This window comes from Dermacentor variabilis, chromosome 7 (assembly GCF_050947875.1).
Source record: "Dermacentor variabilis isolate Ectoservices chromosome 7, ASM5094787v1, whole genome shotgun sequence".
NCBI lineage: Eukaryota > Metazoa > Arthropoda > Arachnida > Ixodida > Ixodidae > Dermacentor > Dermacentor variabilis.
The window spans coordinates 140,453,493-140,465,584 of NC_134574.1; the positions used below are offsets into that span (position 1 = coordinate 140,453,493).

General features: G+C 47.4%; 1 protein-coding gene across 1 annotated transcript in view; it reads left to right on the plus strand.

Annotated features, from left to right (window-relative positions):
• The window catches only part of LOC142588868 (uncharacterized), a 41,377-nt gene that overhangs the window by 16,163 nt on the left and 13,122 nt on the right, over nt 1-12,092 (plus strand). Inside the window, exons 4-6 of the mRNA XM_075700687.1 lie at nt 3,364-3,471; nt 5,747-5,954; nt 8,733-8,880. Of these exons, the coding sequence (XP_075556802.1) occupies nt 3,364-3,471; nt 5,747-5,954; nt 8,733-8,880 (464 nt within the window). The remainder of the gene's footprint in view (nt 1-3,363; nt 3,472-5,746; nt 5,955-8,732; nt 8,881-12,092) is intronic.

A 12,092-nucleotide genomic window follows, 5' to 3' on the forward strand; every position in this document is an offset into this window, starting at 1 on the left:
TAGAGAAGGCGAAGCATACAGAATTATGAGTCGATTATAGCGCTGGAGGTGTACTAAGCTTGGCTATCCTCCTGAGACCCCTTGTACAATAATTGCACATTAACGTCAGTCCTTTATAAAATTAACTCTGAACTGATTTCGTAGTCGTATCGCTGACAACAAGAACTGATTCGGATAGAACTGCAAGGAGAGTATATTGGTGATGTCAAAAGCATTGCTGACATTCGTGGGTGAAAGTACTGGCGACACCACGTACACTTCCTAACATCGCCAAATAGATGAGCCTTCTATGACGTATCTCAAGACACAGCCCCGCGGAAAACCGAAACTCACGTCACCACATATATGAAGTCAAACGCATACAAAACTGTGTGCAAGTGGTTTATGGATATCACTGCCAATAGCTTCTGAAATAATTGGCACTGTTTCGATTGAGACCACTGAGTAATCACAAACTACGTCAAACTCGGTAGGCTCGCGAAATGCGTTTCCAACACTCTGAGAGGAGCTGAAAATCCAGGCTGCAACGTCACTTTTCCAATCCACCGCACAATGTAAAACTTTCATTTTTTTTAGTTTAGGAAAGAACATCTGTTTCTGCGACAACATACATAAGACGACCGTTTGTTTATGTACGATGAAATATTGTTATCTTCATATAACCCCGGTCTTCACAAAGCTGACAACAAACAACAAGCTGACTTGATAAGCAATTATATTCTGGCGGTGTTTTCGGCTACGTTCACACATAGTATCGGAGAAGGCGGACGCAGCAACAACTTCAGAAAATCCGGCCGCCTAGGCGGCAAAACGAGCGGAAAACCAGCCGGTGAGTCGGATCGCTCTCAGACCGATATTTTCGTCATGACGAAGCGGAAAGCCGTTCCGCTTCACCGGATGCTGTACTAGCATGTAAACATCCGGTCGTAAAATTTAACATCTTCCGTTGTTCATTCTTCACTCTTTCAGGAACTAGCCAAAAGTATCAGAACTAAGTCTTCTTCCTCTTCCATGGTAGACGAAAGTTGATGACGACACGGGCAGTTGTGTGAAATGGTAGCTTTCAGTTTCTGATAAGTCAAAGAATTAACATACTGCTTGAAGTCGTGTGATGAACAGCGCCACCACGCGGACAAACTTACGCAGGCTAGATGGATGTGGGAGAAAGCGGCCGTGGTTTGCGCTGCAGTGGCGAAACGAATGTGAACATCTTGGACACGCGCGGAAAAGATTTTCCGCCCGCTTTAGCCTTTCCGCCCGCTCGCCGCTTTCCAAGTGTGAACGTTGCCTTCCAGTTTCACGAGGACGTGATGAAGCGTTCAAAAAGTCAGGCACACCAAACGAATAGGAGCTGTGTCCAAATCCTCGCTCCACCGATGGTTGCATCAGATCCCGGAGGCATGCTTTTTCTCGCTGCATTGGCCGCAAGCTATGCGGGACCCGAAAACACGTCGTTGAAGTCATGCTTCGGATACGTCCAGTAACAGCGGACGTAGTGGCATGTTGTTTGTTTTCAGAAAGGTATGATAACTCCCTTTACGTATTGGAATGGGCGTTTTTGTCTTACAATAGTACAGACAGAGATCTTGCTCGATTTTGTAGAAAGATATCATTGTATTGTGCGGATCCTTCAATGTGGCACTTGGTCAATGTTACTTGTCTGGTTTTTAAGGAAAAGAAAAGAGCTGCCAAGTTGCCTTTGTCTGCGTCATTGATGCGTTCTTGAGGGATTAATAGAAGCCAGTCTCTTAGGCCACGTTTTGTCGTATTGCAGACGACGGAAGTTACAGAGCCGCCATGTTTTAATCGTCGCAGAGTGCCAGGGGCGTGCGGGAACGCAAAATTCAAAGTTCGTTTTCGTGATTAGCCAGGCAGCTAAGCGTATACCAAGTGTCATACCGAACGATCCAGGCCGTTAACTGCCATATTTCCAGAAATTCGTGCAGCAACATAAATTTGTTAAGCGATTTTAAGAGAAACACGCATTCTCCTGTATACAGCGTATATGATGTATGAGATAGTCTAATAAGAACAGATCAGCGAGCACAATTAGTTTTGTCGACGCTGTCGGTAGCGAAGAACAAATATCCAAGCCACACTGACGACGTCGCTTAGATCGTCGTTGCGCGCTCATTGCTTGCACTTCGACACGTCCTAGTACCGTGGCTTTCGATGATGTCGCTGACGTGGTCACTGGCCGCCACTTTCGAGAAGAGGCATATATATTAGGCATATATATGTAGGTGTTTTTACGACTCAGCGCGCGATCCTACGGACGACCTGTCGCACGTATACCGACAGCCGCCTCTAAGATGCTTTCGACAGATTCCAACGGCCAAGAACAAGGTTCAGGTGTGGGCACATTTCAAATGACTCGCGCGTCGGATCCGATTCCATGCTCAGTCAAAACTTGCTGTGAAAAAAATTTCTTTGATTAGCTGTTGTCGGTACGACATCTCGTACGCCCGCGGATCCCACTCCGCTGTCGTGCTTATGCGCTTCCTACTTGGCAAGTGAGCCAGAAAACCATCCGATCCGCAGAGTACGATAAGTTGGAAACGATGTCTGCTTCTGTAGTAGTGGAACATTCGAGAAAATAAATTAGGCAGCTGCAGTAAAGACTGCCTACGTGAGGGAATGCGAAAGCATTATGCAGTCCCTCTGGTGAAATCTTTCTTTTTCTTCGCGCGTTCCTTATAGGCGCAATCTCTCGCCATCGTTCTAACAAAGGCGTGAGAGAGATTCGGCCTCGGTAACGCCAAATCAAAATGCGCCCTGTCTTAACGAGCCCGCTTGCTCGCGAAGAGTTCATAGCTCGAAGGGCCGCTCAGCGGCGTTCAATCGGGCATTAATGTTTTTTTAAATAGACTCATGACGTGGCGCCATTTGCTCACCATTCGCTACGCCGTCACGTGACCAATGACGCACGAACTAGGCACACGTTTCGTCAACCAGAACCGTGCAGCCGCACGGACACATTTTGGTACTTTCTGTCACGCCGACAGATTTTCCCTTAATGGAGCAAATAACGCTTTCGCATTAATAATGGATTTAGGCTGTTCGTTACGACTGAGTCGTATACGGTGAGTTGCCTGACGCATTTCGCCCTCAACGCGTGTACCTTGCAAAGAAAGGGAAAGGCGTGGAGACACGAACACAAGAGAAGTGGACAACACGAACGCCGCATTCGTGTTGTCCAGTTGTCTTCTCCTCTGTCCGTGTCTGCATGCCTTACCCTTTATTTGCATTATGAATCCTTACCAACGAGCTCAGCTTTCTGTCATTCTAAGCGTGTACCTTACTTAGTTCACAATGGCTCGGTTTTCAAGACACGCGACTCATTCTGATTTTTCCCGCCCACAGCGACAACGAAGCCGACACCGACAACGACACCGACAACGACACCGACAACGACGACGACACCGACACCGACGACGACACCGACACCGACGACGACGCAGCTGCCGAAATGTAAGCAATAGTCGCCGCCACTTTCGATCAATAGAAATGTGCGGATAAGCTTTTTTCTGGTAGGTCTAAAGCGCCGGAAATGATTCGTTCACGCTGAGGCGAGCGTCGTTCGGAGGTGCGCGGATCCAAATCGGAGGCGGCGCATTCCGCCGCACCGATCGGTATTATTTACAGCGATTTCCCCCGCTCCTGCCGCCACCCCAGTCTCTCGTTGCGTGGACCAATCATAACTCGACTCAGCGACTGATTCATGCCTTGCGAGTTACGTAGCCAGGAATTTCCTTGTTTCTTACTTTTTTTTTTTTTTTTGCAGGGGAAAAGAGAGGCAAGGGCTTGTTATCGCACGTCGGTATTCTCAGGGATAACGTTAAGAGACAGAAAGTGAGCGGTGTGAATCAGAGAAGAAACGGCGACAGCGAAAAATTCTGGTTTAACATTCAAAGAAAAAGTGGAGCTGGGGAGGGCATATTATGCGTAAGACAGGCAACCGGAGGGCCATTAGTGTTACAGAATGGATTCCAGGGGAAGGGAAACGCAGGCGGGGATGGAAATAAATTAGTTGGGTTGATGAAATTAGAAGATTTGCAGGCAAGGGATTCCGCGCCGCTGTAGACGCGCGGAGGGTCCCAGTGCAAACGAGATACAAGTTCAAGCCTGAAGAAGAAGATAGCCTGCATGTATGGGGTCAAGATAAATTTGGAAGCACAAAAAGCGCGCGCACAATACGCCAGCTTCCAGATTCCGCACTGCCACGAACGCTAAGTGACCTCGGGTCAGAAATCGCTGGACTCGGTTCTTTCATGAGAACTCTTCTTCGTTGACCAGTCACCGATTTGACCGGTGTGTTCTGCTGATACGAGGAGCTTTTAGCGCTCGAATTAACTTGCGGATACAAGTGCTGAGAGTAACTGGAACAAATGTACCAACTGCTCATTTTTCTCTGTCACTATGCTTGCACGTAACATTTAGCCTCACGAAATGCACGTAATAAATACGGACGTTCACTTACCCTATTACCCTGTTTGGCTCAAAATATGGTCGCTTATTCTATCCATGGTCACCTTAGAGGCTATTGTTGAAAAGTATCATTTCTTTATTCGTAAGTCTTGCGGTGCTTTCCCAAGCAGACAACTGTAGGCAGTGTGACGTAGAAATACAGAACACAGTCTATGGCGTCAGTACTCCTTTAGGTCACGTGCACTGTAGCATTAGGTAAACTCCTTGGTTATGAATTAAAAGAGCCACGTATACTGTTATAAATGTATTTTCCTGCATTGTTGGTAGTAGCTCTGATCATATCAAAAAGTGCATATGAAGTTGCCGTTGCTTAAACTAAAGGGAGAGAAAATAACTGCTCGAGCTATACTAGTAAATTAACATTTTGCAATAGCAAAAAAACCACTCTTACCGTGGTGCCAACGTTGGTAAGCCTGAACACGCACGTAGGGGAAGAAATTTTGTACATTTACATTTCGGTCATCTGTAAAATTTAACCGCAGTGCACCAGTCTAAATCAAAGGCAGCATTTTAAGGTAAACGAAATTTCAGAAGGCCGACCAAATTTCGACTACGGAACATCCCTTCTAATTACATGGCGTACTTACGACACTTGATCGTAACGTCGTCGGTTATGCGTTATAGCAATGCTTTGTTCGGCCAGGATTAAAACACTGATACACCACAGCAGCATAATTAGGAATAAGTGCCTCAAACACGCGTGTTATCAGAAGGGCGCGTGCACTTTCGACATTGTTGTCAAAATGCCGCGCGATGAAATTCGGCAGATGCCTGCAGGGTAAATGTCCAAAACACTCATCGGTGCGAAAACCAAAGACTGGTGGTGAAGGTCACTGTTAAGTTCCCGCACCGTGCTACTCGTGACGTCATGGATTTCGGACAGCGTCTGCTTAGGCTTAGTTAAATTCTTTATGGGCTTTAAGATACCTTGCAGTGTGTTCTAAAAAAGGGGGCTGAATACAGAACTGCAAAAGTTCCGAGAACTTTTGCTGAACCACAGCGGCCCGAATGCGTTTCAACACGGAATTCGCAAAATTGAAGATCGGCTTCCATTTTCTCTTCTAATATAGCCAACCTAGTTACCACTAAATTAACGAAAATGGAATTCGGGAAAGAATACTTCGGATTATAATACAATCTGAAGAACCCCGTGTGGTCAGAAATCATCCGTTGTGTCCCACCATAACATGTGCCCCGTAATCATAACGTGACTTTGGCGCGTAATATCGCAGAACCTTTCTCTTTTTTTTTAACCCAGACCGGGAGCTTCTGTGTACAGTGGGCGACACAGCAGTCACAGTGTCCATGTACCCTCCAGACAGGATGTGTACGTACTTGTACTACACACACGTGGTCATCCAGGGGAAGAACATATACGGCGCCAAAGTGCAGAGCAGCTGGCTGAGCTACAAGTTTCGGGCCTTCAAATACCGCAGCGTCAAGAGGGGAGTCTCCTTCGACCACCGGTGAGGAGCAATTGCTTTAAAAGGCTGCCAATGCTACGTGTCACTTTCCGCTATTGGCGCACACTACGCCTAACAGCTTGAAACGGATGATGATGATGATGATGATGATGATGATGATGATGATGATGGTGCCACCACACACTGGACCACGACCTCGTACCAGAAGAGGATGCTGATTATAATTATGACGCCTAGAGTTCTCTAGAGGATGCTTGCATGATACGGTAGTGATAACGCAGACTACGCCTACCACTCTGAAGAGAACCCATCGTGATGACGATGCGATTATTGCGACGACGAATGGCGATGCAGGCTACGTGTAACAGCGCGAAAACCAGAGGCAGGAGCGATGGCAAGGAATTATTCAGCTGCCACGTTAAAACCGATGGAAGGACGATAACGACTAAGCCTAAGGCTGAGCTAGGTTTCAGGATGACGATGATTATGATGATGACGACGACGACGAACATGTTCCCTTTCCTTTCGGTTCATGGTGTTAGGCGTGTTTTGCAACAGTCACAACAGCAGCAGCTGCAAATAGATGGTGCGCGCGCTGCGTTTCAGAGACTGGATCGTTCGCATTGCCTCGAGTATCTTTTTTTTTAGTTAGGACTCGGTCATCGATGTATCGCATTTCATGTAGGTAGCTCGATGATCTCCGCAATGACCCAGTGGTAGAGCGTCCGTCTCGTATGCGGGAAGTACGGTGTTAAAATCGCAGAGCCGCCGGAAACACGCCGACTTTTTTTTACTTTTTATTGGGTAGAGATGCCCCCTCCCACCCCCACTCCATCCTTGTGTTCGGCTACTTTTGGGGATTCGCATCTCCACAAAATAAGGGGGGGTAGGTCTGTGTGGTTGTGTGTGTTATCTCTGGGTGGGCCGTTGTCCCACCACACGGCCTTGGTGACAAGCAATCCCCGCGGCTGTGACGTGCAGACTTATACCCCTGTCACACGGGCACCCGCGAACTCTATTGAACTTCTTCGTCTTTACGCCAATGGAGTTGCGCTCCGTGTGACACGGTCTCCATTGCGCCAAGGAAGTAAAATGGAGATTTTGGGCGAAGGGAGTTTGGCAATGGCCATTACGGATGGATGGAGTACTCTCGTTCCTAGGTAGCTACAGTTACGCAGAAAACCATGCTAGTAAAATCGTTGTAACTGGCTAATTTACTCATTATAGCATTATTATTTTTTTTTGCCTTGGGATGTGCCACATAATGGAAGTTTCAATTTGTTTTAAGGGCATCAGCGTCTGTACCCTCTACACAAATACTTCGCCACGCCGGATCGGGAAACGTCGTTCCGGCATTTCGTTTGCCTTTATACGCACGCGAGGCGCACGTGTCGTTCAAGCCGAGTTTCGTCACTCATCTAGAAGCAGTTGAGCTCACCGCGAACACACAGACACGCACGATTACACAGCGCAATCACAACTCGAAGCGCACCGGACCAACAACGTGACCCGCACAGCCCACGCACCAAAGCAAGATCACAGTGTGGCCAGCATCGCTTGCAACTTCGCTATGCTTGAAAAACAAGTCTTGTCTAGACGTACCGCAAAGATTCTCGCTGTGATTTCATACTATTACGTACTCCGTTAAAAAAAAACACATATATAGATTACTTTAACGGCGACCGTATATGTCAACAGTTGCACGCGGAAGTAAGCGCAGCAGCGCCGTTTCTACCCCGTGCGGCGTCCGTCGAAAGCTCGCACTGTGCCGTGTAGCACGGCCGCAACTCCATTGCCGTCAACTTCCGTTAGGGAGTTTCGTGCTCAACGGAGTTCGTGGGTGCCCGTATGACTGGGGTATTAGAGCTGTCGCTGGTAGCCCGCCAGTAAAATAAATACAAGCGCCCTCACAACCACGTAGGTGGTCGACCGTTACGGGACCTGAACGCTCGGATCTAAATGGAGTGTTTGTCCACAGCCGAGGGCGTCCCCACCTAAGAGGTGCATTAGGACACCACGTGCGATATATGGCCTCCGTGGGAACGACCCAAACCACTTCCACGAGACTCTTTGCGTGGCACCTTTTTTTTTTTTTATATCGCGGACTTCCTTTAAGGCTTCGAAAAAAAAAACGTATATGTAGCACGTATTGACTAGCAGAAAGCTGGATGAGGAATTTTTTCGGATCTTTTACAATTATATCGACAACAATTTGCTCCGACTGTAACATTTGAGATGTCGAAAAATTAATAGTAACTAATTAAGTAATTAGGCGAAATACAAAGAATAGCCTGACTTCCACAGAGCGACGGCGAACACCGTTACTCTGCTTTTGTTCACATACGTGGCACTTAACATATTATAAAATTCTTGCACTAATTCGGTGGACATGGTATACCCGTTGTTCTACAAAACGAGTCCCCGCTTGCGTCGGTTTTCCTTCCTCCAGAAACCATAAGAGAAAAGAATATTTGACAATATTGACTATTTAATCCTCGAACTGAATATGCATCCAATATGAAATTTCATTACATTCCTATTACATATTTCAAAAGTTCGCACGAGCTTCATAAGGGTGTACGAAAATAAATCGTTTAACATACATCACGTAGAGGTTGAGAGAATGAGATCGGTAGAACGTGCTGTCTCCCCATTTAAAAGGGAATGCTCGTACCATCATCTCCATCAGCCGACGCCGCGAATGCATCGCAAACAACGTTCCATGAGCTTGCATACCGTCATTTTTGACATTCCATCGTCCATGCGGCCTTCGGTTGCTTCCACGCCGCCACCCCGTGATCCATCTTGCTTCCGTTTCAGGTACATCACCGCGGCCAAGATAAAAATTGCCGCGGGTGCTTTGGCCTACCTGTCAGATTACAACATTCAGCACTTCGGCGTGCTCAATGTCATCGGGAAGGCCGGTAACATTCTCAAAGCAGTGGGTTCCATGCAACCAGTTTTTGACGTGAGTAATCGCTGCGCAAATCGAAATTCCGTCGGGTTCTGCCCTCAATTAACGATGCCACGTACGGGGGCCCGTCGGTTCTCTACGCGCCATCAAGTGCGTCCGATGCGACACGCGCATTTCCGCAGCATTACGCATAATCGCAGTTGTACCTCGCAAACTTGTAACGCTGCTACACTGTGCAGACACGCACTCGCACAGAGCGAGAGGAATAACGCCTTAACCAGAATGAAGAAGCTTGCGGTGCATTTTTGGCGTTGACGCTCCCGCTGGGCGTCAGGCGGCGTCGGCTGACCACGTGAAGAGCCTTGCGACGCCGAGCGCGACGCTCCGTGCAGAATGGAGACAACCTGGGTGTCTACTGCGGCGTCGGGCACGCGAATGGCGGATACACACGAGCGCCGCCAACGCGTCTCTACGGCGTCCGGCAAAGGCGTCTAATACGGCGTCCGCCATTCGCGTGCCCAACGGCGTTGTAGAAGGCGCGGTTATCTCCACTCGGGCGTGGAGGACATCGAGCCACCCTAGCCCGTACCGTACCACAGCGCCCGCACCCATTCTAGAAAGCCGGCCGACGCCGAAAATCTGTCGCAAACTTCTTCCTTGTCACTGGGTCTTACCTGGAGGCGAAAGGTCTCGGCTTTGGCAGCCTCGATGCATTGTGGTAGCGTACGGGGATGTAGATGTAGCAGGAAGAATTGTCACCTGTGCCGCGATATTATAGTGATGCCTTTTCTCGACGCTAGAGCCTTTCGGCGCTTTTCACGTTCGTGAGTAGCTGCGTTCGACGCTCCATCCAAGGCAGAGCACCTCTTGACCCCTCACGAACGCGAAAAGCGCCAAAAGGCAGTACTTTAGAAAAAGGCATCGCTACAATATCGCGGCCCTGCCTCTTAAGCCACTTTCTATACATGTCGCCTTCGTGTTAACGGGGCTTTTAAACACGTTTTGGACAGAACAAGAAAACGTTGCCACTCGGTCACTGAGGCTGCTCTGAACGTGTCAACCAACTATTACTGAACTGCATGCAGCAGGGGATATAGAATCTCGTGTCGGAAACAGTGAAAGTTCGCTTCCTCTCGCTTCTGCTATGCCGTCATGCAACTTCATGGCAAGGAGCCGGCCCACGAACGCTATTGGAGGATTTCGTCAGTGCGAAGACCGTCCTCGGCAATACAAAATTGCTCACGTGAATTAAAATGCGGCAATATATGTTTGCGATCTCGAAAAGACCGAAAAACCATGTTATCATGTCATGTTTGCACTGCGCGTAGCTGCGTCAGCTGCGCGTGGACTCCGAGGTGGCAATGGCTTGCTGCGTCATACTTTCTACGTCACAGAGAGAACGCGGGCGCTGCTACCGTTCAGCCAGCTTGGCAATGGTGGGTAGCACATGGATTTGTCTTATCTTAGTGCTTGGGACTTCAGGTGTTCTTCTCGCTAGGTCTATTACACTTTATCTGGGCTGAAATTAGTCTAATTTTCAAAGCAATTCGTACTTTTTTTAATGCAGAAGGTAATAAGATTGTATAAACATGCATGATTGCTGCTTTTCCATGGGTCCGTAACATGACGACTTCAATATCGGGCTTCCGTGTTGAAGGTCCTGTGCTCGAATCCTGCCGTCGGACAGTTTAAATAATATCCTTTTAATTATTTACAACGCAGAACTTTATTAACAATGATCACTTTGCACTGTCACGAACCCAGAAGGAAGAAATTTAGGCCAGTCCGTGTACTGCCCATCGTGCCCACGCTGGCTGAACCACCCTGCTCGATGCTCACGCAGACACTAGCGCCAGAGTTACCTGTGGTAATTATTGTGTAAAACTCTTATATGTTGTGAAGCGTAGTTTACCGCGGCCACCACGGGGTGTCCTGACGAGTGCTTTCGCCGCCGCGATACTCAACTTTTAGCCGGGCCTTTGCCCTCTTGGCTTCTCCGCTGTGCAACTTCCAGCACGCTAGTGGACACGAAAATTAAAAAAAAAAAACGGGTATCGGTGGGGTAACTCTACTGTCCTTTAAAAGTGAGGCCACGCTATGATTACTAAGACAGTATTTCAGGGGCCTTTTAAAGTACCTTGTAACAGCGGTTCCGTCATTTTTTTTTCAAAACTGAGAACACATCTCAGTAAGTACGACGGTTTTCAGTGAACACCTTCCCGCAGCAAATTTTGAAAAAAGAGATTCCGTACTAATAACGGACATTCCAAGAGCGTAATGTACAGCCTTCTCGTTACTCCTCAACCTAATGTTTCCCCTCAGCTTGGGCGGCGCTAACAGCTGCGACCTGCCTGTAGGTGGCGTCCAAAACATGGCGCTCATGAATCATGGCGAGTTTCGGCCTCTGCAGTTGCTTCCGGCGCGTACAGCCAGCAAAAGCATAGCCTTCAAGATTGGTTTCTGTTACTAGGCCGGAGCCATTGCTGGGGCGTTCAATTGGACGCTACCGATTGATTGATTGATTGATTGATATTTTTACACAACGTTTGCATATAATGAGTTTCGGTTTTACCAGCCCGTGGCTGCTGCTGTGCTCCTATAATAGGCAGGAGCGTCACGTCGTGTAGAACACGCGCCAGCGTCTATTAGGCTGTGGACGCACGAATGAAAAGTGACAACGTTCGTCCTTACCTCTGTCTTTGGTGTCCTGTACTTATTTGAGCACCCACCTGGGCTCACCACTCTTGTTTTCACAAACATCAACTTCGTCCTCGTAACTTCACAGCGTCGACGTCTCGCTGTGCGCTATTTTATGTCGGTTTAGATTGCGAGTGTTGCAGTGTCTAGGCATAGACATTGCATACCAATTAAGCTGTGACTGATTCGGGGCTATATATATATATATATATACATATATATATATATATATATATATATATATATATATATATATATATATATATATATATATATATATATATATATATATGGAAAAGACGCACGCATGCACATGCGCGTTGGGTGTTCACAAATGCTTCGAAACTCAATATTGCTCAAGAAGACTCAATGTTATTCAACAATAAGTTAACAGCCTTTAGTCAACGACTTCATTGTTGGAAACTACTCAACATAATACTTAATACTATTCAACAATATATCAACAGAATGTAGTCGACTTTTTTGTTTTGAACTACCCAACAACTTTACTGTTGATTTATCGCTCTGCGGTTTAAGTAATTATTGAGGTATTGTTGAAAGGCTATTGA